We start from the raw sequence: 27,648 nt of genomic DNA on the forward strand, positions 1-27,648 counted from the left end.
GAACTGGTATATATATATATGAGGCTGTGCAGAAAGAGACTACTTCACAGACGCATCAGGATCCTCAAAGCTTTCTGAAATCCCAGGAAAGATTTGCCGTCTGTCCTGCTGCTCCATACTTTCTCTATCTGCATATTTGAAGGTAAGTCTCAGATTGGCTGCCTCTCTTTAGCTTTTCTTTGATAAATTGAATGTAGTTTGCAAGAAGTTAGGCAGTGTCAACAGATTGTTTTGCGATCTTTTCTCTATTAAACACCCCCCCCCCCCGAAATCTTTTACTTGATGAGAAAGAAGATTGCTTAACCTTAATTACATTTATAGGCAATATGTATAATTTTATTTAAAGGCAATATGCATACAGCTCATGCATAAGATTTTTGCAATATTTCCTTGTAAGGCAGGTACAGAAAGTGTGCGTAATCATGGAAGTGCGAGAAAGTCACAAAAGTGAAATGTGGTACTGGAATTTTTTTTTTTTAAAAAAAAACTTGTTGACTATATTGTGCACTTCCACATATGAGGTTACCAGATCCAGGTTGGAGATTTTGGGGGTGAAGCCAGAGGAGGGTCGATTTTGAGGAGTGGAGGGCAATGGGGTATAATCAGTGGTGGCATTCAAATGATTTAACAACCAGTTCCGGTGGTGGGATTCAAATAATTTAACATCTGGTTGTTTACAAGCACCATTTTAACAACCGGTTCTGCCGAAGTGGTGTGAACCTGCTGAAACCACTGGGTATAATGCTATAAAGTTCCCTTTCCAAAACAGCCATTTTCTCCAGATTAATTGATCTCTGGTTCTGGTGGGTTTTCCGGACTGTGTGGCCGTGGTCTGGTGGACCATACAGCCCAGAAAACCCACCAGAACCAGTTGAATCCAGCCGTGAAAGCCTTTGACAATACATTAATTGATCTCTGTTGTCTGGAGATCTGTTGTCAAGCATCACCTGGAGTTTGGCAACCCTATCCTCATCTTGTTTTGAAAAGGACAGAAGTTGTCTGAGACACAGAATTATTTTCCCTCTCAAACTGGAAAAAATGATTCATAAGTATAATAATGAAGTAAGTTCTTTTGGTGTACATGGAGTGCACTATGGCAGATTCAGAAGTGCATGTACATCAGACAGTACAAGAATTACAACCCTCTTAAGTCTGTTGAAGTCAACGGGCCTAGAAGAATATAACTCTATTTAGGATGGTGTCATTGGTGCTCCAAGACCTTTGGCGGGAAGTGTAAACTACCTTTCTCAAAGGAACTGTGCTGACTTACACAGCATAAAGAATTGTGCTGAAGGACAAATGGTAGTATGAGAAAGTTCCGTATTGAAGAATTTGGTCACTATTGGCAGTTCACTTCATGCATACAAGTAGCTTAAGAGCATTCATGTATGCCATCTTTGAAGTCAGAGTATTTGTGGTAGGGGGTTACACTGCAATCCTAAGCATACTTTCTTCACCAAACCTGTTCCTGTAGGCAGTGTTCCATTCCTATATGAAGATCTAATGGCATGCAGATGTAAGCTGAGCCTTACATAGCCAAAGGTGGTATAATTGTTAAAGTTTCAGACTAGGACTGGGCAAGCCTGGGTTTAATTTCCCCCCCCCCCCCCCCCCCCCAAGCAACAAAGCTCTCTGGGATACTGGATCTGTTCACCCAACATATGTCATGGGCTACTGTGAAGATAAAACGGAGGAGAGAGGGATGTACAAACCATTCTGGACTCTGTGGAGCAGAACTAACTGCTCTCACAATTTGTGTCTGGTCTTTCCGGTGATATGGGTATTTTCTGGTTCTTTCCCTCATTTAAATGGCACGTATAATATTGAAAAGGGCCATGCAGAATGCATGCATAAAAGGCTGAATAAAGTTTTAATGTTTTGTGGAAAGAACATGCCCTCTTGAGAAAAAGCACTGGGAGGCAGCATTGCACTGCTGAACTACCTCACCAAACTGAGCCTTATAGCTGAATTTGAGTATAAAGATAGTACAGATATGGCTTTATACATTCTTCTGCGTGTTAAGGTTATAGGGCATAGGCTAGCCATAGGAATGAGTGGGCTAAAGATAATTATTATTAAAAGTAAAGCACTGGTCATTACTGGGTCATTACTGACCAATGGAGTAATGTCACATCATAATTTGTTGTATTCGACAATACATCACATTGTAATGTTTTTTGAAGTTTTTTGAAGTCGATTTATGGCTACCAATCTTGATCCTCTTTGATCTGAGATTGCAAATGCCTTAACAGTCCAGGTGCTTGGGAGCAACAGCCGCAGAAGGCCATTGCTTTCACATCCTGCTTGTGAGCTCCCAATGGCACCTGGTGGGCCACTGTGAGTAGCAGAGAGCTGGACTAGATGGACTCTGGTCTGATCCAGCTGGCTTGTTCTTATGTTCTTATGTTTACTAGGAAGACTATGTTTATAGGGTAATTTGCCTTCCGGGGGTGTGCAGCAGTTTCCCCGGTATTTTTCAGGTTTGGCTTTAAAAGACCTGGACATTTTTGAAAAAACAAACACCCACCCCCCCCCACCTTACCCACCAGATTTTTTTTTAGTTTTTTCAATTTTTTTCAGGTTTTTTGAAGTCAAATCCAAAAACAACTCTAAGCTGGAGAACTGGATGCAGAAATTGGCTGAGCCGATCCCTGCATTTAGCGCTGCTGCCTCCCCCGCTGCCACCAAAGCCCAGGGAGGCTTAGCAGGTTGTGGGGAAAAGCTGAGCCAACCCCTGCACTCAACTCTGCTGGCTGCTTCCTTTTGTGGGCTGTGGGAATTAGGCCATGGGAAAAGCTGAAAGCCAAAAAAAAAAGTTTTTTGTTTTTTCCAGCTTTATCTGGAGAGTCAGTTTCGATTTTCAGCCCAAAATAAACCCCAGAAAAAGCTGAAATGGCTTTTCTGGGATTTTTCAGCTTGGCTATATTTGGATGCACAGCCTTATTCCCTTCCCCAGGTACTCATTTTACCACCCTCGAAAGGATGGAAGGTTGAGTAAACTTTGAGCTGGTTATCTGAAATTGACTTCTGTTGGAATTGAACTCAGGTCATGTTTTTTTTTAAATTTTATTTTGAGATTCACATGGCTGCTAACAATTCCTTTCTAAAGAAAGAAATGTGTGTCCAAGTCACTTTCTGTTGCCTTGCAATGGGACTTAGCCTTGGCTATTTTTGTCAGACATTTATTGTTCACTGTAAATATGCTATTAAGATCATACAATTTTGTGGAAAAAATTTTTATTTAATTCTCCAGTATATACAAGAAAAAAAAACAAAGTAACCTTCGACATGGATTAGCTAATAGTCTTTAATAGTTTGCATTTTCTGAAATACATATAAAGTCAGACTCAAATCCCACTCCTAAATATGAGGAAACAGATGTAGAAGTTGCCAAAAAGGACTTCTTCGTATGCACTGTAGGCATATGCTGTAGTCTGTCAAACCTGGTAGTCATATACTTCAGCCTATTTTAATAGGGAAGTTTGTTGCCTGTGACAGCATTGTGCATCACAAGTAAGAACATTCTTCATGTTAGTAGCACCTTTCAAAAGCTAGGCAATTGTATTGTTGAGACTGACTTCTACATTGCACTAACCTGGTAGGCAATTTTGAAACTTCAAGTTGGCATTGAATGCCACAGCTCACCTTTTGGTTGAAAAAGCTTCTTTAAACATGATGCACTAATTTTGAAACACTGGTTGCCTATTTTTTCTTGGCTCAACTGAAGATGATCATCCTTCCTTTTATGACTAAGGTCCCACAAACCTGAGACACTGTCTCTCCCTGTATGAACTGCCGTGCCTGTTATAATAGTCTCAGAAACACTTTGGTGGACTTTCCCTCAGGGAAGTTCGCACAGTTTCTGTCCTTTTGCATCTTCCTCAGCAATAGTTCTGACCTTGCATAATAATCTCCCACTGAAGATTAGGAGTTTATCCACTTTCCAGCTTTTAGAGTGGGTGATTGGGGCTTGGAGGAGTATAAAAACTGGACAATCAGAGACTGATTCCACATGGGCCAAAAACAGCACTGTGAAAATGGTGTGAAAATGGTGTAAAAGGGTGTAAAATGGTGTAAAAGGGTTTATACTGTTTTCACACTATTTTCACACTGCTGTTTTTGGCCCATGCGGAATCAGCCAGAGTTTTAATTGTGTGTTTGATTATGGTTTCCACCAGTACTGGTGATATTTTCCATAAACGTTTTTGGATCCTTTTTTAGAGGTGAATACGAAAGAGTTTAAATCCATCCATCCATCCATCCATCCATCCATCCATCCATCCATCCATCCATCCATCCATCCATCCATCCATCCATCCATCCATCCATCCATCCATCCATCCAATAGTCACATAGTGCTCTGAAACTCAAGAGGAAATTTCTATGGCTTCCACTGGTAGATTGTATCAATCAAGTCAATGTAATGTCAGATTAAGGGCATGGATATTGCAACGAGCTTTTTCCCCCCCTACTGAGAGGACACACACAGCCTGCTAAGATTTTTGGGATCTAGGTTCATTTTGAACTATAAACCTTCCCCTCAGTTTTCAGGTGTTCTACAGGTAGCAAGTTTATAGGCTTTGAGTTTGCTGTTGTGAGGTAAATTTTGTGGCACACAAGGAGATTATTGAGAACATTGGGGCGAGATTCATGAATAACCAAGATTTATTTATTTACAGGTTGGTTTTATAGGAACAAACCACAGCACAGCTCTCCAAGTAGACAAAGTAGAAACCTGCTTATTACACAAAAATTTAACTGGTTCTGGCTTCAAAGAGCAGATAGACTTTTCTACAGTGCTTTCAGGCACAAGCAGACTTTTATTGACTTGCCTCTAGGCTGGGTCCTCTCTCACACATAGGATTCCACCCACACCAGCCTGCCCTTTCCCCAGAGTAAGTGAAAATTGTACAAGGTTTGCTGATCACCAGAGACAGGCCTAACAATCAAGCACTCTCTTTTCTCCCAGAGACAGAGATAACCACTCTGTCATATTACCAACCAGAGCTACATTTCATTCTGCCCATCCTTTTTTCCTGAGCCAGACCTGAGCTGTCACTGCTCTCTATCTGAGGCAGAATTCAACTCTCTTTTCTCCTGTGTTCCCTCCAGCATCTCATACACTTTCCCAGAGATGACTGGATACTGAAGCAGCACTTCTATAGGCTCATCTGAATTAGTCCAACTCCCTGACAAGTGCATGTTCAACCACTTCTGGAAGACTGCCAGTGACGATTTGCTCACCACTTCCCTAGGTTTTCCCCTGGTTGTCATACTTATGGGGCCTTTCCCCATTTTTCCCTCTACCACCGTCACTGCGCGCTACTCACTGCGCATGTCATTTCTGGTGTGTGCCCGGGCTTCCCCACGACTCCGCGTCACTGGCAGTCTTCCAGAAGTGGTCTGTGGGGGGTCATCAAAAGGCGCCGTTTTCTCCAGCACCAGGAATGCCGCGCGCTGAGGGGGCGCGACAAAGCTTGTTTCTTGGCACAGCGTCGGGAAGCTGGCTGCGTTGTCCACCGCCCTGTAGTGGTGGGGAAGATGCTGCGGGACCACTTCCTGGCCTGAAGTAAAGCGCCTGCCACAGCAGAAGGTAAGTGGGGAAAGGCCCTTGGTTGGAGCTGCTGCAGCCTAAATCCACTTCTGTTGTTGCCAAGCAATTATAGTGAAGTCCCTCATAATCGCTTCTTTCCTTCTACCTCTGTCTTCCAGGCAATGAAAATGAAAAGCATGTACTTTGTGGCGGGGTTGCTTTTAATGATTGTACAAAGCAGCTGGCAAAGTGCCCTTCAAGAAACAGAGGAGAAATCCAGGTAAACACCACCCATCAAATTTTAAATATTGCGATAACTCCCGAGCAAATGTTGCATTTCTTTATAGCAGAAATCAAGCTTGCATGGAAAATCCCTTAAGATACTAACTGAATTTTCCTCCCATTAGATACCAGCATATCTCAGTATAATTTACAGCTGCTCATCAATTTACCTGTTCAAACAGTTGCACTTTGACTTATGGTGGTGGTGGTCTGTTTCTGCCATTACCAAGCAACTGATGATACTTTATTAGCAGTAATTATTTTAGAATGTGTGTGTATGTACATTTAACTATGGAGCTCAGTACGAGGTACAGCGCCTTTCAAATATGCAGTTGTCAGTGCAATTAATTTGTTACAAACCACACTTATAGATTATTCAAAGCTTCCCAGACTGAACCATTAGATGACTCTAGACAGCTGAACGAAGTGAAACGTCACTCACAAGGTACATTCACCAGCGATTACAGCAAGTTCTTGGACACGAGGAGAGCTCAAGATTTTGTAGAGTGGTTAATGAGCAGTAAAAGAAGCGGGTAAGCATAACAGACAACTCCATCTCAAATCCCACCCACCCTCCTTATAAATTGTCCCCTGTGAGAAAGAAGTGTTAAGTGGGATTATTTGATAATGCCATATGAACCCAAGAAAGAGTTGGATTCAAAGTATGTAAAGGGATGCCTTGTCAGGCTTCACAAAGATAGAGCCATGCTTAAATAGAAAACATTCATCTGTCCATCCATCCAACCATCCGTCCATCCATTCATTCACCTATCCATCTATTATCCATCCAGCTATCATTCACAAATTATGATTTAGAATATGTCCTATCCTGGGGACTTAGATCTGGTAGCAATGTGTTAATATTTATTTATTTATTTATAACATTTCTTTGCCACCTCTCTGCAGAAAAGTTGCTTAAGACAGCTTACAGGTAAAACAAAAAATAGAGCAGATGAATACAAATAGTTAAAATTTTACAAACTGTTAACATGTTTTTTTAAAAAAAAAACAGATCAAAAAACCCTAGCCAGAGCCTAACTACAGCAAAAAATATTTCACAGCTTTAAAAGATTCTCATGAAACAGGCTAAGGCAGATTCCGCATGGGCCAAAAACAGCAGTGTGAAAACAGTGTGAAAATGGTGTAAACCCTCTTACACCATTTTAAACCCTTTTACATCATTTTCACACTGCTGTTTTTGGCCTATGCGGAATCTGCCTAAGGCACACTGTAAAAAGAGCTTAAAAGACCATCCCCTATGTTGAAAAGGCTGTGTTAAATTATTTCTTTTAATTTAACCTGGTGCCTAGAAGAGATTACAGATGGTGCCAGGAGAGTCTCAAGGGGAAGGTATTCTCAGAGGAAGCTTGGCCAGTGAAAAAGCCCTATTTCTGGTCACTGTCTGTTCCACCCCTGTAGGAGTGGGCAACAGAACGGGGCTATAAAGAGAATTTTAAACTGTCGGGTTGGATAATATAGGAGGTTGCAGTCCTTCAAGTATCCTGACCTCAAGATATTTAAGGCCTTACCGTTAAGAACTCTGAATGCTGTCTAGAAACAAGTGTGTATATAAGCACACGCTTCCATGCACACACATTAGCTATAATTACTAGCTAAAGTTGCTTGTAACGTTTTCCCACAGAAGTTGGTAGAGAGTGGACTATGGGCATGAAAGTCCTCCCATACAAGCTACCCTGCAATCAACAGGCTGTTGTGGGTTTTCTGGTCTATGTGGTCATGGTCTGGTGGTTTTAACTCCTAATGTTTCATCAGCATCTGTGACTGGCTGCTGGTGAAATATTAGGAGCTAAACTGTAGACTGTAGCCAGTCAGCCCAGAAACCCCACAAAATTCCAGTTGTGAAAGCTTTCAACAACACTTTACACTCAAATCAATGAGAATCGTGCAAAAACAACTAATGAGCTCCTGCACAGCTTTGATTTTTGGGGGGAAGGGACGTGTGTGAGAACTTCCTAATGACTAAAGTCCAGCAAATATGTGTTTACAGAAGTCCCATCGAAGGCTGCGTGGTTTAAGCGCACATGCCATTGGACAGGATTATGACTAGCACCCTAAACTTCTGCTAGTGGGACCCATTAACCACTTGAACTGGCATATTTAAGTTTACACTACTTCAAGGCCTGATCCTGTTCATGCTGTGATGGAAAGGCAACAGCCAGGATGGGGCAGAACAACAGCTGAGGCAGCATAGTATCATCTGATGGGTCATTGTAATTAACAGCTGACCCAAGATATTTCACTAACAGCAGAGATAAGGATAGCTGGGAAAACTCACTGTCATATTCAATATGGCAAAACTGGCACATCAACAAAAAAGACCTGAGAAAATCTGCATTAACAACTATATTGATGAAATCCAAGGTCAACAGATGCCTTTTCATTATGTCGATATTGTCGTTGGACTTTATATCTGACAACATTCATAACTGTAATATGATGACTAGCTAAGCAGAGACTTGTTTTGTTCTGCAAGAAGTTAACTATAGCAGAAAAACTTCACCAGATAGTGGTTGTCAAGTGAAGAAGAACAGAAGTTTCCACACGACACAATTATACCGGGTTACAATCAGTATCTAACCATCCGGGTCTGTTTTATCCCGGTTTCTCCCTTTGCATGGCTTCTGTGAAGGAATTGAATGAAGACAGGGAGGAAATACTCCAGTTTGTTTTGCACAAGACCGGGTCTTTTGTATTTACACTGTGCTAATAGCGATGTCCACGCATGCTTTGCCAAACATCCCGGTGTCCACTACAATTTTTTGGAGTTGGCTTATTTGTTTTTGGGCGAGCAGCTTGAGACTCCTAAACACAGCAAGCGGCAGCAAAAAACAATGGGGCACAGCATCACATCACATTCCCACTCATGTTCTCATATTTTTGTGGAAAACAAGAGATCCCCCCACCCCGTGTTATGCCCACTAACATTCGGCCCAAAGTGCATATCTCCCTAGCTATGTGCTCTGAGCGACCAGTACATGTACAGAAAAGAAAATGAGGACATTTGGGACTTCACTCTTGATTAACCCAGGCGAAATGGCACACAGTCGATATAATGAGCAGAAAACGTGCTTAGGGGAATGTTTTGGGAAGGGCTGGCTCAGTTGGGGGTTCAGCAGAGTTGAAAACTGATATGACATCAGGTGGAGAGATCAGGAGGGTAAGCGGCGGGGCAGAAAAATAAGCTGGTTCTGCTCCCATGGTGTTTGCACAGTAGCGAGTCTGACACGGAATTTTGGAAAAGAGTTGCCAAATTCTTTGCATCACAAAATGTGCAGCAGTTATTCAAATTGGAGTTGGGGGGGTGGTGGTCAGGCAGGTGCTGGAAGAACTGAGAAGAGAAATAACTTTCTAGACCTGATGGGCAAATTAAAAACTAACAAAGGTCTGGTTCAGTACAACAGAGCTTTATGTGTGTTCAAGTCACCTGGTCTGGATGGAACACATCCAAGGGCTCTTAAGGAACTCAAATGTGGAACTGTTGAGCTAAGAGAAATCTGCAACTTTTTGCTAAAATTGCCTCCCCTCTAGAGCATTAGGAGGTAGCAAATAAAACAGCCATTTTAAAAAGGGGAGCCGGGGCGTTTAAGAAAAAAATACTCTAGACCAGGGGTAGGGAACCTGCGGCTCTCCAGATGTTCAGGAACTACAATTCCCATCAGCCCCTACCAGCATGGCCAATTGGCCATGCTGACAGGATTGTAGTTCCTAATGCCAGCATGGCCAGTGGCCATGCTTTGACAGAAACTGATGGGAAATGTAGTTCCTGGTCCTCTACTCCTGGGATTCTAGAAGGAGAAGAATCAGTGTGTCTTTTGTAAAACAAACAAACAACTGTCTCACTAACCTTTTGAAGTTTTTTGAGATTAATCTGTGACCAAAGTGATCTGGTAGATATTTATCCTTGGGTTTCCAAAAAGCTTTTGACAAAGTGTTTCATCAGAAATTCTTTGGCAGTCATGGGATATGAAGACAAATAATCTCATGGACTGATTAAACTGGTCGAACAGGAAGCTGACAGTAGGAATAAACAGAACAGTTATTGCAGCGTAATGAAGTAAGCCAGCATGGTGCAGCAATTAAGAGCGGCAGACTCTAATCTGGAGAACCAAGTCTGATTCTCCTCTCCTCTGCATGAAGCCTGCTGGGTGACCTTGGACTAGTCACAGGCAGTGGCAAAGCCACCAGGGGGCAGGGGGGGGCGGGACGCACAGGGCGGACCATTTCTAGTCACGTGGAAGGCGGGAAAATCCCCCTCCCCCTCCCCCTGCAGCGCCCCCCCCCACGGTGCACCACCCCACTTACTTTTAGGAATGGAGCAGCCTGGAAGCCTGCCTACAAACTACATTTGTAGTTCCCACTAGGCCCAGGCAACGCAGGCAGGCTTCCGGCCTTCTTCTCTGGCCTTCTCCTTTCCTAAAAGTAAATGGGGTGGGGGCGCGGGGGCGCCATGGGGGGGCAGGGGGCACCATGGGGGGGTGCAGGGGCAGGGGGCACTGCGGGGGGCACAAAAGCCAGAGGGTACACCGGGCGCACTCTGGTCTAGCTACGCCTCTGGTCACAGGTCTCTTCTATCTCGACCCCATTTACCTCACAAGGAGTCTGTTGTGGGGAGAGGAAGGGAAGGAGTTTGTAAGCAGCTTTGAGACTCCTTATGGTTGACAAAAGCAGGTTATAAATCCAAACTCTTCTTCTTCGAAGTGATTGCTATTGGGACTGGCACATTGGTTTGTAAATCATCATGAATGGTAAGCAGTAAAGTGCAGGTACCAGGATGGAGAGAACCAGGATAGGTCTGTAAAAGGATTTTGCAGACTGGATGACTAGGTGACAATGTGGGGAAAATAATATTAACGTAAATTGGAAGTAGTAGACATTGTGGCTGATATACCCAGACAGAGTTAGAACGGACGAGGAAAGAATGTGCAGCAATGGTGAGAAAGGCAAATTCTGTGTGAGGGATTATTAGGAAACGGTTTGAAAATAACTTAGGCAGCCAATATTGTAATGCCATAACCTGAGTACATCTATATGTCAGCATTTGGAATTTTGCATACAGTTTTGGTAGCCATATCTCAAAAACAATATTACAGAAGTGGACAATCAAAATCACCAGGTGATTGGAACAACAAAGCAAAATTGAATGATGCTTGGGCTTTTTATTTTGGAAAAAAGAAGCCTAACATGTGAGGACACAAGATAAGGTGCTTGTAAGACTATAAATGAAGTAGAGAACATGGATAGAAATAATCTTTATTCTGTCTCTGTAATACTTGAACTCTATATAAAGTTAATGGGCAGTAGTCTCAGAACAGGTAAAAAGGAGGAGGCTACTGTGAAGTGATGTGTTGATAGACACTATTTTAGTTGGCTCTAAAGGAGGAATAGACAGGTTGATGGCACATCAGTGGCTATTAGCCATGATAACTAAACAGAATCTCCACGTTTAGAGACCGAAAACCCCCATTCACTTTGCAGATGATATGAACTACTATGCTCTCGACACAGAGACATAGAATTACTCATCCGAAAAGGTAGTTCCTCTATAATTGTTACTGAAGAAAAGAAGTTATATCCAAATCACAGAATCTAAGGACAAAGACTGGTGCAAACCACACTAGTCCTATTTTTGATCCTAGAACAGCATAATATAAAAGTGAATGAAGGATCCAAATGCTGAGATTTTTTAAATCACAAGAGTGGGATTTAGTATTTTTGTAGAATTTCTTCTGTTGCAGCTGTGGTTGTTTTGGACTGGATGCAGTAAAACAGCTAGTTGGTTTGGCAAAGTTTGAAAGCAAATGGTAGATGTCTGGTAGGAATGTTTTATGTACAAAAGAATAGCCAGACCAAGGCTTTCAAAAAAACCCCTCTCTTTGTGCATTTTTAAAAAGCTATAGGTGATGAATGTCCAGCCACTTTGGGGCACATAGTCATATGTAATGTTAATTGTTGTAGTCAGTCAGCAGGGTGTAGTGACTAGAGGATCAGACTAGGATCTAAGAGACCCAGGCCCATTCCGCACACGCAAAATAATGCGTTTTCAAACCACTTTCACAACTGTTTGCAAGTGGATTTTGCTATTCCGCACAGCTTCAAAGAGCACTGAAAGCAGTTTGAAAGTGCATTATTCTACATGTGCGGAATGAGCCCCAGATTCGAATTCCCGTTTTGCAGTGGAAACTCAATGGGTGATCTTGGGCCAGTTACACATTCTCAGCCTAATCTTCCTCAAAGGATTGTTTTGAGGATTAAACGGAGTAGAGGGGAACTATGTAAGGGACTTTTGATCCTTACTGAGGGAAAAGATGAGATATAGATGGAGTAAAATAAAAATAAATAGTCTCTGGGTACAGCCAGCGTACACACTGTTCTTTAATGGCATCTCTTTCTACAAACAGAAACTAAATAGTTTCAACATTCAGTATTTGGACAATTGCAGTAATCCAAATTCATTAAGAAAACCAAGTGAGGATTTAAAATAAGATAAAGGATTCTTTCTTATAAAGTGCAGGCAGTGAAAAAAAAACATTTCTGTGAGTCATTGGACTGTGACTCCGGATACTGTCTCTTCCGCTGTAAACTGTATTTAAGAGGATAAACTGCATTTGCTTACCAGTAGTTCAAGTCTGTTTCAGAAGTACTGGTTCCAGAAGGAATCATTCAAGCACAGGCAGTTTCCCAAGGCACAATCCTAAGAATACTTTTCTGGGAGTGAACCCTATCAAAACAAACCTGAACAGAGTTCTGGGAAAAGAGCGTAGGATTGCTCTCTAAGCACTCAGATAGCAATCTTTTTGGTCTCTCTAAGAGACTATCAGCCCGATCCAAGAGGAGGCACTGGTGGTTTTGCCCTCCCTGGGGCATTTACGGTTGCGGCTTCCTCCCAGCTATTGCCCACGTTGTGCCAGCAGCTGATGCTTTGGATGCTGCCAAAAAGGTAGCATAAGTCCATTAAACCCAATGGGAGCTTCTCAGTAGCATGGGGGCTTTTTACATTTTACACCTTCCCACACTACTAAGAAGCCTCCATGGGAGCAGTGGGCCAATGCAGCCACAGCACTGCAGCCAGCTGTTGGATAGGGCTGCCCCAGTGCAATCCAAAGGGGGGGGGGCTTAGAAACAGCACAAGACTGCACCAACCCAGGTGCCAGTGCCAGAGGTATATACACCAGTGGAGGGGATATTATACAGTGCATGGTGGCAGTGCAGGGGTCTACTTTTTGCACCGCAGACACAAAAAGTGATGCAGACACAAGAAGCAATGGGCTTCCTTGGGAGAGAAGTGGTTTTTTCTCCTTCACTCCCTTGTTCCAATTGCCTCTTTGGATGCGGCACTGTAGCATTGTCCCCGGCCACTGCTCTACTACCCCCCTCCCCCTTGGATAGGGCTGCCAGTAATCAAGTTGAGGAGAAGCTCTGGCTTAGTGAGAGACCCTCTGCTTTGCAAGCAGATGACCCCAAGTTTAACTCTCAGCGTCTCCAGCTAAAATGATCAGGTTGTAGCTGATGTGAAATATCTCTGCCTGAGGTGCTGGAAAGTTGCTGCCAGTCTGAGTAAACAATACTGACTTTGATGGACTCATGGTCTAATTCAGGATAAGGCAGCTTCATGTGGGTTTGTGTGGGTTCAGGTTCATTCTGAGCTTAAGAACATAAGAAAGCGCCTGCTGGGTCAGACCAGAGTCCATCTAGTCCAGCACTCTGCTACTCGCAGTGGCCCACCAGATACCTTTGGGAGCTCACATGCAGGATGTGAAAGCAATGGCCTTCTGCTGCTGCTGCTCCCGAGCACCTGGTCTGCTAAGGCATTTGCAACCTCAGATCAAGGAGGATCAAGATAGCCCAAGCTTGCACCAGAATCACTACCAGTTGGCCAGCTACTGACATCAATAACAAAGGTTGCCTATCACATAGTCTGAAATCACAGGCAACTGTGCCCAGATTACTACTTTTAGGTTATGGCTAACAGTCTAAACCAGGGGTGTCAAACTTGCAGCCCTCCAGATGTTCATGAACTACAATTCCCATCAGTCCCTCCCAACCTGAGCATTGGCTAATGGCTATACTGGCAAGGGCTGATGGGAACTGAAGTTCATGAACATCTGGAGGGCCACGAGTTTGACGCCTGTGGTCTAAACCAAAACAACCAGGGGGGTTTGCATTTTGAGCACATTATCTGCAAATGTCACCTCTCGAGCCTCACTGCAGCAATGAAAAAACTAAGCGGGTTCCAGTTCAAACGAACTACGTTGCTACAGCTGCATGTTCAAGGAAAGATTGGTAAGCAGTATTTCAGAGAAATTTTCTGACACAATACTAATCTTCTCATCGAGGATCTGCAGATAAATGTACAAGGAATCTCAGGGTTCCATAGAAATTAATCTGAAAACCACTGTAATCACTCATAGTTGTACCTTAGCTGAAACTAATTTACTACTAGAAACTCCGAAAAGAAATGTTGTAAGAATTTCTGGATTTCGTTCACTTTTTTCCTTCCTCGCTCATTACCACTTTCCATGTGGATCATTCACCATTTTCTGACATTGACAATCAGCGTAATTTTGCTGCCTTCCTGCACGTCAGTGTTCCATTCACGGTTCCATTGCTACTTCGTCATTACGTGTTCTATTATTTCCCTTCCTCTGGGCCATGCGTCATCTTCAACAGTCACACCATTTGTTCCATCATCTTCCTGCCTCATGTCGTAATCAGATGATACTGGCCAACCAAGCTGAATAGGAAAAAAACAAAAGTCCCAAGTTATCAGTAAGTATAATCCTGTCCTTTGGAAGAGTTTGCCTTCCTAAGTATCTTTGTGCTGATTGCTGTTACCTTTCCTACATTCCTATAGTTGTGGAGCATCAACCAGGGCTTGTGGAAGTCCATTCTGAGCAGACCAGAGTCCAACAGTTCAGACCATTGAAATCTATTTCTTCTTTAAGTCATTAAAAATGGCACTTTAGAGCTGAGGGACTGAAACTGTGGGTTTACAGTTCTTTGCCTTGCACTGTTCAACCAAGCATAGCATGACATATTTTAGAGGCTCTTCATATGATTAAGGCTTATGTATCTGAACTTGGCTTCTGGTATGCAAAGACTTACTCAAAACCTTTGCATCTGCCTTCAGCTGAGGATAGGTCATGCCCATTGGGGGTAAATGATGAACTGCAAAAACCTACAACCTGGTCTTTAACGTATTTACTTGGAAATATTCCTTGACGACTGAGTAAAAGTGATGAAGACCTAAATTATTCTCCAGGAGAAGGCATTTCAGAGCTGGTTCACACAACCGTACAGTTCACGTTTACGGCTTTTCTTTCCCCTGTTTGCTGCAATCTATGCTCAAAGCGGATGGCTCAACCCAATTGTTATCCACATCCTGTTTCTCGTGACCACAGCCCTTCCAAATAATGAATGAACCACTGCAAGCCCCATGACCAACAATTCAGGGGACCAGTCCATCAAGAGGCACCAGATCACATGAAGAAGTTGTTAAACAACAAAACCTTAAACAGAATTACACTCTTCTAACTCCACAGACTTCAGTAGACTAAGAAGGCTGTAACTCTGTTCAGGGTTGCACTGTAAAAGTTTGAATGGTTCTGTGAACTGGCTCTTTGTTGCTGACTAGCTGATAATAAAACCAGCTAGTTCCAAACAATACCTTTTTAGGCTTTTAACAGAACTGTGAAATAGTAAATGATTGAGGCTACTTTCACACATGCTAGATAATGTATTTTCAATGCACTTCAGCAATCACTGGTTTCAGGAAAATCCAGTTGTAACCGGCTGCCAAAGTGTATTGAAAGTGCCTTATCTAACAAGTGTGAAAGCAGCTTGAGTAACATAAGCATTAGAAAGGAAAGGCAGGCATGCAGTTGGACTTTGAAACAAACTAATCTTCAATCAGGAAATTATTTAACTTTTAAATTCCAATTTTGGGGTTAATATCAGTTTGATGTTTGGTTCAAACTGTGACTTCTATGTAATTAATTTTTTTTTTTTGCACCAGTGAATTTAACAAGCTGTTGCTGCTATAGGCACTCTATTCTGACACTTGCATTATAAAACACTGAACAAGATTGAATAATTTTAGCTACTGTTTGTCAAAGTACTGTCAGATGCACTCCAAGCCAAAACAGTAACCCCAAAATAGAGGCCAAAATAACTAGAGGAGGATGCATGGCTTAGTTGCAAAACGCCTTATTTGCATGTGAAAGAGCCCAGGTGCAATCCCCAGGTTCTCCCACTGAAGGATTTGCTGCCAATCAGGAGTGAGTATAGATGACCCAATGGTCTGAATCTGTGTTCAGCTAAACTAACTGAGAAGAATCCGTATGGTATTAAATGCCAGAGTCATGAGAGTTCTTAGCCCTAAAGATTGTATTAATTGTATTAACGAAAGCACACTGTACCTGTTCACTGATAAGTGGATTTCTTCCCCACCTGCGCAAATATAATTTCAATAATCTAATGACTGTGGACCTCTGCTCCAGACAACAAAGGCAAGAAGAGACAGAGAAAGAAAACCTGCTGGATCAGCTTTCAAGGTATTTTAAGTGACTAAACATTTTACAATATGGGGAACTGAACAAACATGGATAATAATGAGGGGGCATGGCCCAGTGGTAGATCATTTTCTTGGCATGCAGAAAGTCCTAGGTTCGATCCCTGGCATCTCCAGTTAAAAGAACCAAGCAATAGGTGGTGTGAAAGACTCTACTGGAGATTCTGGAAAGTCATCTGGTCAAGGCCCACCCACCCTGTGGGAAGGGGAGGGTGGGGGAAGAGGCCCGTCATCTGGTCGAGGCCCACCCACCCTGTGGGTGGCTGTCTGAGTAGACAATACTGAACTTTATGGACCAAAGGTTTGAATCAGCAAAAGGCTGGTTCAGGTGTATTATTTGTATTGTCTGGGTCAACAGAGTGGGAAAGGCCAGTGCCTCAGTATCATACCTGATTATATTCCTGGCACAGTGGTCATTGCTAGAGATCCTTGTGTGAAGCAGTTTCCTATGTGGGTGCTGCTGAACATGAAGCATCTCCCTTGTGAAACACTGACAGTGCTCATTTGATCATCTTGTCTGAGGAGAAAACTGACCGGAAAGAATCTTCCTGATAGAAGAGTAGAACTTTCAGAGCTGAGGGCATCAGCCGTCTAAACAGTGATGTTCGGCATTCTGGAACCATTATGTCCCTTTCTCTGTGAGCCGAGTTTCCACCTCCCTTACATAGCAATTTTTTTGTCCATCGGGACATATTTAGAAGAAAGAGGCACGCACACATGTACCCACAGTCACGCTTGCTAGCTTGGGAAAGTTTTGTGGAAGTAAGTCCCAGAGGCTGCAATAAAAGTTGGGTTTAGGGGTAGCAGACCGAGTGAGACTTCTATCATTGTTCAGATTCAGTGATCTGTGGGCAGATAGTGCTGAAAATACTTGGCAAGCGTGAAACAGCTTCAAGTTGCATATGTGGCAGCATCACAGCCATACTTCTGGCATTGTGGGCACATGTGTCAGTGGGGCAGTCTACACCTACGTTTCAGATTAGTTCCTCTCAAAATATGATTTCCTGGGTTGCTTCGCAGTTTACGTGGAAATATGGTGTGTACTCATCCACTCTGTACATGGAGCACGGACTCTTCCTATATTTTGCTCAGTTCCTGCAGCCCCATCTAGCCCCTGGAAAGATCATTCCCAGGGTCATGGAAACTGTGTAGAGAAACACATGGGACAGGTTGGGTTAAGGAAAGACAAAAGGGTGAAATTTGTCCTCCTACTTCTGACAGCTCCACTGATCTATTTCACTCCTTACTCTAGTCTAGCCCATGGTTGTTCTTCCACACATGGTTGTTCTTTCACATGGATCCTGCAACCCCTGGAATGATATTTTCCAGGAATTGGGAGGATCTGCTGGAATGGAGAGGAATGTGGGCAAAGTTCATGCATGGATAGTGGGCTATATGCCGAGGTTTCCATGCAGACATGCTTGGGGAAAGGCCTGGCGGCAGCCCAGTTAAGTAAAGGACAGGTGGGGCAACCTGTGTAGAAGGAGCATGTGCAGGCTTGCCTTGACTTCTCCACTGTTCCCAGGCTGCCAGCTGGACTGAGGGTTTTCTGCCCTACAGGGTGCATTTTAGGACTGAGTGTCTGGATAAACTTGACCCCCCCCCCAAGCCATTGTAGCTTTTCCCCTCCAAAAAAAGTTAGCCCCCACAATAGCCTGATGCTGAAAAAGCCCGGTGCCGAAAAAGCTGAATAGATTTCGGCTTTTTCGGCTTTCCCCACAGGCAGCCCTCCCTGGTCTCCTCGAAAACCCAAGCTGGCTTCCAAGGAGGTGAGGCAGCCATGAGAGATGTTTACAGGGGTTGGCTCAGCTGGTGCCTGCAAACAGCTCTCCCTCCCTGAAGTCGGATCTGGCTGGTGGGGAGACAGCAAAGAGAGCCGACCCTGCAAATAGCTGTCCCATGATGCCTCTGAACCAAAGTGGTGACTTGATGGCTTTAAAAAACAGAAATATTTTGGGAAAAGTGAATAGAGCTGATCTGAGGTATCAGTTTTTGTTTTACTTTTTCAAAAATTTCTTTTTTCAGCATCAAAAATTTCTTAAAGACAAATCTGAAAATACAAATATATATATATATATTTGCCCATCCCTAGACATCCCTGCCACACTATATAACACCATATATATATATATATATATATATATATATATATATATATATATATATATATATATATATATATATATATATAAAGGATATCTAAGGATGGAGCATGCTCAATACCACATCCCTAAGTATGGACAGGCCACACACTCACGGCACCTGGTTTTGCAAGTCTCAGCCCATTGCATGCTAGTGATTTCCCTGGGGACATGTACAATGCACATGTTTGCCAGATACATATGCTACACATTTATATGTAAATCTAAGAAGTTTCATTTGTACACAAAACTTGTAATGTGTGAAGTTGTTCTTAGTAGGTTTAGAGATTTGTAGGTTGGTATCCATCAAAAGCCCTTAACGGAATTTACCTCAAGTGGTTCCCAGAAAATTAACCTGACACTAAATCTACCAACCTCCTTCTCTCCAGTGACAGTGACAGTGAGAAACAAATAAACCGGGGGTGTCCAACCCAGTCCTCCAAACGTTCATGGACTATGATTCCCATCAGGGACTGCTAGGGGTTGATGGAAATCGTAGTCAACGAACATCTGGAGGGTCAGGGTTGGACACCCCTGACAAACAGAGAAACTTAAGGAAAGTGAAATGGGACCTAGTACTGCAAAGATGATAAAATATCCCGTATGGAAAGGAAATTATTCTACTGTGACATGACAGAGACACAGTTCTCATGGAAAATTGTATGGAAATCTGAAACAGGAGGGAAAAATAACAAAAATAAACATGTAGACATTTATGGAGTAGACATTGCACTGGTGGTGTCTCAAAGAGGGAATTATCCAAGGCAACTTCAACTTCTTGGGTAATACATGCCCACTATCTCCTCCATCCATTGCCAACTCCAGTGTCAAAAGAAAGACATGGGTGACCCAAACCTGTGACATCTTTAACTTGGGTGGAGACAGTTTTGCGTATGGATGAGCAATGGAGCCACAGTAAAACTAATTAGTGACCAGGATAGTGTAGGAACCCTGCTATCTAATTTCTTCCCATGACCAACTTCTACCACCAGTAAGCACATCCAAATGAAGCAGAGGTAACTGTTTACAGATGTCATATATTGAAGCCAAAGCTAAGGTTTATCAACCCTTTGGTATGAATCCAATCATATTGTTTGATGGAACAACATTTCCATTAGCAGAAAAGGTTGCTGCAATTTCCACCAACGCAGCCCCGCCCCTCCACAGCAAGTTCCCATTTGTTACTATGCTGTTCCTGAGAGTCAGTTGACCCACTCCCACTGAAACAATATTTCAGAGGCTAAATGGACTAAGGCAGGAGAAGGAAGGGGGAAAATCTTGTTCTGCAAAGTCCACTAATTGTTGGATTCATGCTGTCATTTATGATCAGTTGCTTGGGTGTCTCTCATGTGCTTAATACCTACTTCCCACCCCAAGCCTTGAACATGTCATGACTGGGGTACAGATACCATCTATGTATCTAGTACATTTTAATTCCATCCTTTCCTCGGGCAGCGTACCTGGTGCTCCTTTCCACCTTTTGTTTTCACAGTAACCCTATCAGATAGGTTTGTGGTTCCCTAGCAACCTTCATGGCCAAATGAGGATTCAAACCTGGATCTTCCAAATCCTAGTCTGTTACACTAACCACCAGTTGCGAAGCTACAAGGGGACAAGGGGTGCGCTGTGCACCAGGCGCACGCTGGGGGCATGGTAAATCGCCCCAGGCCCTTCCCCCTTCCCCAGCCCCCCCACGGCGCCCCCCACAGTGCCCACCCCACCCCCTTCCCACACTTACCTTAGTTCCTTTCCTTTTCAGAACTTTTTCAGGTTGCAAAAGGCCTGTTGGCAGTAAAAATGGCCTGAGGAACTACAATTCCCATCAGGCTGTTTTTATTGAGAACAGGCCTTTTGCAGCGGGGGCGGAAAGTTGGAATGCGCACCGGGCGCAGTTTGGCCCAGCTATGCCTCTGCTAACCACTATACCATACTGACCCCCTTTCTGTGTTGCAACTTTACCACCACTTTTTATGTCCTTTGCGTTTCTCCTTTGGAGACCTTAGCATTTGCCATACTAGCTTTTCTTAGAATGCAGCTGCTTTGCCCAAGTGAGCTTTGCTAGTCAAATTTTCTTGAGACTGGGTTGTGCAACCAGAATGGTCTGCAGAAAATGTACCTCCAATGGACCCATCCGCACCACCAGGCTAGTTCGTTATACCTCACTATTAAGAGAGTAATCATACAGTCCCTTTATTCAACAACCAATTCATTGAAAATGACTAAATCAGACTGAAGAAAATCATGGGGAAAATCAGAAACAACTGTTGTTAAGATGATGCTGGGGGGTAGGGATGTTAGGGAGGGAGGCACAACCCCATTGTAGGAGTCATGTCAGTCAGGGCTGAGTCATCAACAAGCTGGCCAATAGGATCTGTTTACCCTTGAACAAGCACAGAGTGTGAGTAAATAACTTACTTGTATAGGAGAAAATAAAGATTATACACAAGGAATTACCCGGGAGGTAAATCTAGTTGTGTGTGTGCTGTGCTGTAGAAATCTGTGTGTGTGTGTGTGTGTGTGTGTGTGTGTGTGTGTTTGGGTTGTGTTGAATAAATGCTATTGGAGCAAAAGGCCCAAAAGTGAAACATTCCTAAAATAAGTGTTCTTGTTTTAGCAATGGACTTGCCAGACGCCACGCCGAATATGAGAGGCACGCTGATGGTACCTATACCAGCGACATCAGCTCTTACTTGGAAGAGAAAGCAGCCAAGGAGTTCATTGCTTGGCTAATGAGCGGACGAGGGAGAAGAGAGTAAGAATCTGTCTGCCGCTGTCCTTGAGCATTCCTTAGCTTTTTGAGGGGGAGGGGGATTTTACTAATCAAAGCCTAATGGAACCGTGATGTATTCCCCCCTCCCTCATTGTATTTCATACTTCTTATTTGTACATGAAAATGTTGCCATGGGCATGTTATTACCCAATGACCAATTAAAATGTAATTCTTTGCAAGTTTATTGTGCTGTCGCTTGCTTGAATAAGTGAAATTTCTCCATTAATAGTTCATATTGAAGGTCAATGTACTCTTATACTGTAGTTAACTATCAACTAGTTCCTTCTCAGCCTCACCCAGGTCATCTTATTCCAGAGTTTTTTGTCATCTCTAGTCACTCTCATTTTCCAGTTTGGACCATAATTTTCTTTCTTTCTTTCTTTCTTTCTTTCTTTCTTTCTTTCTTTCTTTCTTTCTTTCTTTCTTTCTTTCTTTCTTTCTTTCTTTCTTTCTTTCTTTCTTTCTTTCTTTCTTTCTTTCTTTCTTTCTTTCTTTCTTTCTTTCTTTCACAATCTGCATTTTTTTAGCTTTAAAAAAACCCTTAAAGCTTCTAGAGACTCCTCCTCTTCGAGCCTCTCCTTCTTTGTTCCTCAGCCTCTTCAAGAAATAGCTGATAAGCCCATCATCACACTGTCACCATCTTTCCCAGCCCCTTCAGAAGATTTTGTTCTACCTTCCCACTCTTGTTCAGCAAGATGTACAGTATTTACCCCTCTCTACTGCCTCAAAGCATCCCATTACTCTGGACTGCCAACACCTCTGTCAGTCACCTGTACTCTATCAGTAACCACCTACATCCTGTTCGCACCACGTTTTTACAACCTCCCTTTCTTTTTTTGCTCTTTGGCCTGTTCTACCCACTGCTGACTTTGATCCATCTTTCACAGCAAACATACATTTGGAACAGTATTTTTCTTCCATCATTTCTAACACACTCTCCTTCATCAGTGCCCACACTTACCAGTCTTTGAGCCCCTACATGTTTGCCAGCATGTTTGCCTTGGCAGTTGAAAGATCAATAGGCCACATTCCATCTGTATTTATTTGTACCTATAGACTGTGAGCTCTTTGGAGCAGGGTTCTCTTACCTTCTCCCTCAGTTTCATGTTCCTAATCTCTATTGCCAGTTGTAAAGGCAATATATATGTCATCGGTACTCTATAAAGGTTGATTACTATTACTGTAATAATAATAAAAAGAGATCTGAGAGTCAACAGTGTGAGTTGAAACTTAAGAAGGAAACCAAGATGTATGTCAGTTCTTGAGACACTTTTTACTGGAACAGCTGTAAAGCGATGATAGCCCCTGAAGATATGTTGTTTAACAATTGTTGCGGGGAAAGAAGCAACCTAATGGAGGTGTGGCATTGTGCTGTTTTCATTGACTATAACAGTTGCCAGAGTTTAGTTTTGTAATTCAATCCATATCAGACACCAGGTTGGAAACCAGTTTTCATGTACCTTACTTCGTGTTCTATTCTCTTTGGCCTTCCCAAGAGGCCCAGCAAGGGTTAATTTTGAATTAAAAAGAAACAGATGTAACAGATTAACAAGGCAGGTTTTTAAAAAAAAATTGGGAGGGGACTATAAAGAGAAATAATTGGGAAGTGGTAAAAGTTTCTGCATACCTTATGGAGTATGCAGGGTGAATCTGGAGTACCCCGCCCCCATCCCGCCCACTATGACATATCTCAATTGCCAGGAGTTATGGGTACTCAAGTTCTGTACGGTGCCTGATTAGGATTGGGACAGTAGTGCACATGGAAACGGGGCTTCAGCCTCCGTCCCAGTTCCATTTCCCCACCTTGAAACTGGCCCCAAGGAAGGCCCTGTTGTTGGGTTATTGGAGAAACCCACATGATCGTAGGGAACATGTGAATTTCTCCAAACAAACTTCCCTCGGAACTGTTTTAGGTTTTAAAATGGCATTTGAGGGGGAGCGGGTAGAAGTCCATTTACCAGTTGCAATTTGATCTCAATCCTAATCAGCCACTGTGTGCATGGACAGTCTATCACTCACATATGGTTCTGTTGTGTTTGACACATGGTGGGGACCTCAGGCCCAATCCATGTACTCCATAATCTATGAAGACCATTGCATGTTACAACCTGTAAGCTCTTGATAACAGCATCCAGAACAATGATATGAAATCTACTCTACCAATTTCACATTACAAGTATTTTCACAAATCCAAGGCATGTTGGGTTAGGAATACAACAGTCTACTGGCCACTGTTCTGTCAGTGTACCAGGTAAGAGGATCCTGTAGGACCATTAACATTTCTCTTTGTAGGTCTGTTTGCTTACACAGCATTGAAAGGATATGGAATAGTACAGCATGTGTTTACATATTGTGAACAAAATCATTAGCGCCATCTAGGTCTATCACAACAAAATATTTTCACCCTCAAAATCCTTCTTAGGAATTATAATCTAGGAATAAATATGCAAAAAGGAAGTACTCATATGATAAACAGTTGGCTTTGGCATGAAAACATTTAATTCTGAAGTATATTGGTTGTAGCATGTTTACAATGAATGTTTATATTGTATTTTACTTTTGACAGCAGTATTGGGGTTTAATATGTTGTCTCTTCTGTTTCTGTCCTTGATTAAAATTTTAAGCAAGGAAATCAGAATTTGTTCCCAGGACATTTTTGTATTGACAAAGCTCTTGTCTCAGGTGGGGCAGCTGGCTCATACTTTCTTGAGTAATTTGCAAACATTTGCATTCATACCATTGTATCAAACCTTACTGTTTTGTGTGAGGTAAATGGGTTTCACCTTTGGGAATGCAGCTTCCAGAGAATACTGAAATGCTGCATCTACAATGTTCTGAGCATCATAACAAATGTTTATTGGTGTAACTGCACCAGCTCTATAAATATCTATATCTCTTCAGTTGTATGTATGATCACTGGCCATAAATCATAACCCAACTGGTCTGGAGTAATTTCGTTTATTTAAACAAGGTCCCAGAGGACTTTGGTCCATTTACTATTGGAACTGTGGAGTCACAAAAATTAACAACTACATCACTATTTTGTTTAACACATGAGATGACCATTATCATTGGCAGAGTCTGGTCATGAACACTGGGACTTTGAATATATTAATGTGTAATATTTGGTCAAGCAGAAGTTAATAATATCATGTATTACCCAGCCAAATTTAAGTGGGGTAGATAGATGTGTTTAAATCTCTGCCACTGAAACAAGATTAAAGTGTTTGACTTCATTGGGCACAAAATGTTTCCCTGTGTGCATTTTTAGAAATGGTTTTCTAAACCTGAAATAGCTTTCTGATATAATTCTTCTGAAGAGGCAGTAGATAGTCAAAGTGCTATATGCTTCTTGCTGTGGAAATTTGGAGCTGGATTATAGGAGACGTATTTGTTTTGAACCACAAGGAAGTTATTTTGTCCATTTTTCCTTTTTTAAGTTTGTCAGAAGGAACTGCTAAAGCTGTAGACTTGGCCAGAAGACATTCGGAAGGCACTTACAACAGTGATCTCCATGAACTCCTGGATGAAATGGCTACCCAAGAATTCTTGAAGTGGTTGCTTGAAGCAAAAGTGACTGAGAGGTGCATACATTTCAGCTAACCGTATTCAGCTTGTCTTTCATATCTGGACAGCCAGTGTGGCGTAGTGGCTAAGAGGAGTGAACTCTAATCTAGAGAACTGAGTTTGATTCCCCACTCCTCCACAAGAGTAGTGGACTCTTATCTGGTGAAGCAGGTTTATTTTCCCACCCCTCCCCATGAAGCCTACTGAGTGACCTTGGGCTAGTCGCAGTTCTCTTAGATCTTTCAGCCCCACCTACTCCATAAGGCACCTGTTGTGGGGAGAGGAAGAGAAAGAGTTTGTAAGCCTTAGGGTTGAGAAAAGTGGGGTATAAATCCTAGCTCCTCTTCTTCTTTTCTTGGAGTGTAAACCAGCTACATTTGAAGTGACTGTGTACTTCGGGAAGTCTCTTGTTTAACCAATCTGTTGTAGCATGTGATTCAAGCAACTTAAGCATGGTGTAGATAGAATACTGCTCTAACCTCCTCCCCCCCCCCCCGTTTCAACTGAGGTTGGGGAGGGGGTGGAGCTTGCGAATGGCTTGCAAAAGGGAATTCGTGGACTTCTGCAAAAAAAGCAACCTGCATTTTTTTAAGGTACCTGAATTTAGTTGACACACCATACAGGAGTCAGACGACCTGGAAGTTTTGTCAATTATGCTTTCATGCACAAAGGGAGAAACAAAAGCAGGGTGGTGTCGGATGGAAAGAAATCATAAGTCTGGGAACAAACAGGGAACAAACAAATTCCAGATTGCTTGGGTTGACTGAATGCAGCCAAAGAGCATTAGGAGGAACGTTTTAAAAAGCATTTTACCTCAGCATGGTTTCTAGGCTCTGGATTTCTATTTTCTTTAGGTCAATATGAGATCTTTACCAATTATTCTGTGACAGTTGCTCTTGTGATTAATAAAAGCAGCAATGTAGGCTTAGGTGAGAAGTTTTTAAAACGGCAAGCAACCATCAATAAGGTCCTTTAGATGTGTGCTTAAAATGATAAATTAACTGGTCTTTTTGTGACCAATTTTGAGACTTATTTCGGTAGTTTGGCCTAAAGCTGACATTCTTCATGTTTATTTAAGAAGCAAGTGGCAGCATTGCTGTGATCTGCATGGCCCAGCTAGCCTGATTTCATCAGATCTCAGCAGCTAAGCAGGGTCAGCCTGATCATTATTTGGATAGGAGACCACCAAGGAAGTTGGGGGATGAGACGCAGAGCCAGGCAATGGCAAATTGTCTCTGGGCCTTTCCCCACTCACCATTTGCTGCGCGCTACTCTTGCCAAGTAGCGCGGGGTCCCCCGGCACTCCCCACTACAGAGGCGGCGACAATGCAGCCGCCCCGACTCTGCTGCTCTCACACCCCCTCAGCGCGCGTCATTTCTGGCGCTGCTGAAAACGGCGCCTTTCGATGACCCCGTGCTCTGCGCGGGGCAGAGGGGAAGCCGGGGAACACAATTCCCACGCTGAAAAGGTCCACGCCGGATGAAACCGACGTCATTTTTAAAAGTGGGGAAACGGCCTCTGTTCATCCCTTGCTTGGAAAACCCTACAGGATTGCATAAGCTGGTTGCGATTTGACAGCACTTTACACCGCCCCAGTGCCCCCGTTATTATATTCACAACTTACCAATGAATGTATACAGACTATGAATGTATACAGACAGGACTGTAGACTAAAAGCTATTTTTTAAAAAACAGGTAGAAGATGATCAGGTCAAAATTAAGCATTTTTAAGGCTCAATATGCACAATGCCTTATTAGTCTCTCAATAGAAGAAACTAAAAATCCACGAGTCTTTAAAGTGCTTTGTTCTGACTCAGTTGTACTGACATTATAGAATAATAAAGGGGCCATACTGACCATCTAGTTCAGATAGATAAATTCAGGAACTACAATTCAGGGTAGGGAACCATGCGGCTGCTCAGATGTTCAGGGAACTACAATTGGCCATCAGCATACTGGTAGGGGCTGATGGGAATTGTAGTTCCTGAACATCTGGAGAGCCGCAGGTTCCCTACCCCTGATCTAGTGCAACCCTCTGCTCAATGTGTTTTGAGCCTGAAGTATCCTTGGCAAATGCATTGTGCAGATATGTGCTCGCACGCAGGACAAAACACAAGGGGGGATGATAAAGAGCTTTTATTATTAAGGTTTACACTAAGAGAGCCCACATAAGTGAATCTGAACACAGTACTTCTATCTAACATCTGCTTTTTCTTTTGCCAGGGACCTTTCGAGACAATACCAAGGAGATACAGAATAAACATGGCATAAATTAAGATCTTCACTACATCAACTACCTACCATTAGGGAATTTTGAAATGTACATTTCAGGACCCGTACCCTAAAGCCAAGCAGTTCAACATTTACTCTTTCACCCAGCTTTGAAAGGATTTTATAGAGAACTTAACTTTGACTCCTGGCTAACCAAAGTAATAGGCCCCTTGGTAGAAATAATCTATTATTCCATTTGTTTTAGGAGCATCCTAAACAAACCCAAACAATTGCATTTATATTCAGCAATGGCATCATTATTATTATTTTTCTAGGAAGAAGAAATAATCCACAACATACTTCTAAAAAGAATTAGACCCTTTGTTATAAGTCCCTTGACTTATAACTCTGATCAGAATTGTACTAGCAAAAAAGAGAGCGCTGCCAACAGATGAAACTAAGAGGCTTGCAGTTAAAATTGTGGAAACTTCCCTTTGAAACCTTTGTTATGAGACTCAGATTTCCAGATATCAATGCTAAAACTTACATAAATAA

At 42.6% G+C, this 27,648-nt stretch overlaps 1 protein-coding gene across 2 annotated transcripts; it reads left to right on the top strand.

Annotated features, from left to right (window-relative positions):
• Nucleotides 1-54: 54 nt before the first annotated feature.
• Nucleotides 55-27,648, top strand: GCG (glucagon). 2 transcript variants are annotated; one of them, XM_048486677.1, is made up of 7 exons: nucleotides 55-142; nucleotides 5,713-5,813; nucleotides 6,187-6,348; nucleotides 16,333-16,386; nucleotides 21,159-21,296; nucleotides 24,755-24,898; nucleotides 27,106-27,648. In XM_048486677.1, exons 2-7 carry the CDS (start codon nucleotides 5,716-5,718, stop codon nucleotides 27,140-27,142), a joined length of 633 nt encoding a protein of 210 aa, XP_048342634.1. In that variant the 5' UTR covers nucleotides 55-142; nucleotides 5,713-5,715; the 3' UTR covers nucleotides 27,143-27,648. The 2 variants fall into 2 exon arrangements, with proteins under 2 accessions (XP_048342634.1, XP_048342635.1); XM_048486678.1 differs by lacking the exon at nucleotides 6,187-6,348.

This window comes from Sphaerodactylus townsendi, linkage group LG02 (genome assembly GCF_021028975.2).
Source record: "Sphaerodactylus townsendi isolate TG3544 linkage group LG02, MPM_Stown_v2.3, whole genome shotgun sequence".
Taxonomy (NCBI): Eukaryota; Metazoa; Chordata; class Lepidosauria; order Squamata; family Sphaerodactylidae; genus Sphaerodactylus; species Sphaerodactylus townsendi.

Bases quoted from the DNA above. Each gene is read 5' to 3' on its own strand.
- GCG (XM_048486677.1), top strand. From the start codon at position 5,716: ATGAAAATGAAAAGCATGTACTTTGTGGCGGGGTTGCTTTTAATGATT. The intron at 6,349-16,332 runs GTAAGCATAACA...CCTCTGCTCCAG, and splicing joins ATGAGCAGTAAAAGAAGCGG to ACAACAAAGGCAAGAAGAGA. The intron at 24,899-27,105 runs GTGCATACATTT...TTCTTTTGCCAG, and splicing joins GAAGCAAAAGTGACTGAGAG to GGACCTTTCGAGACAATACC.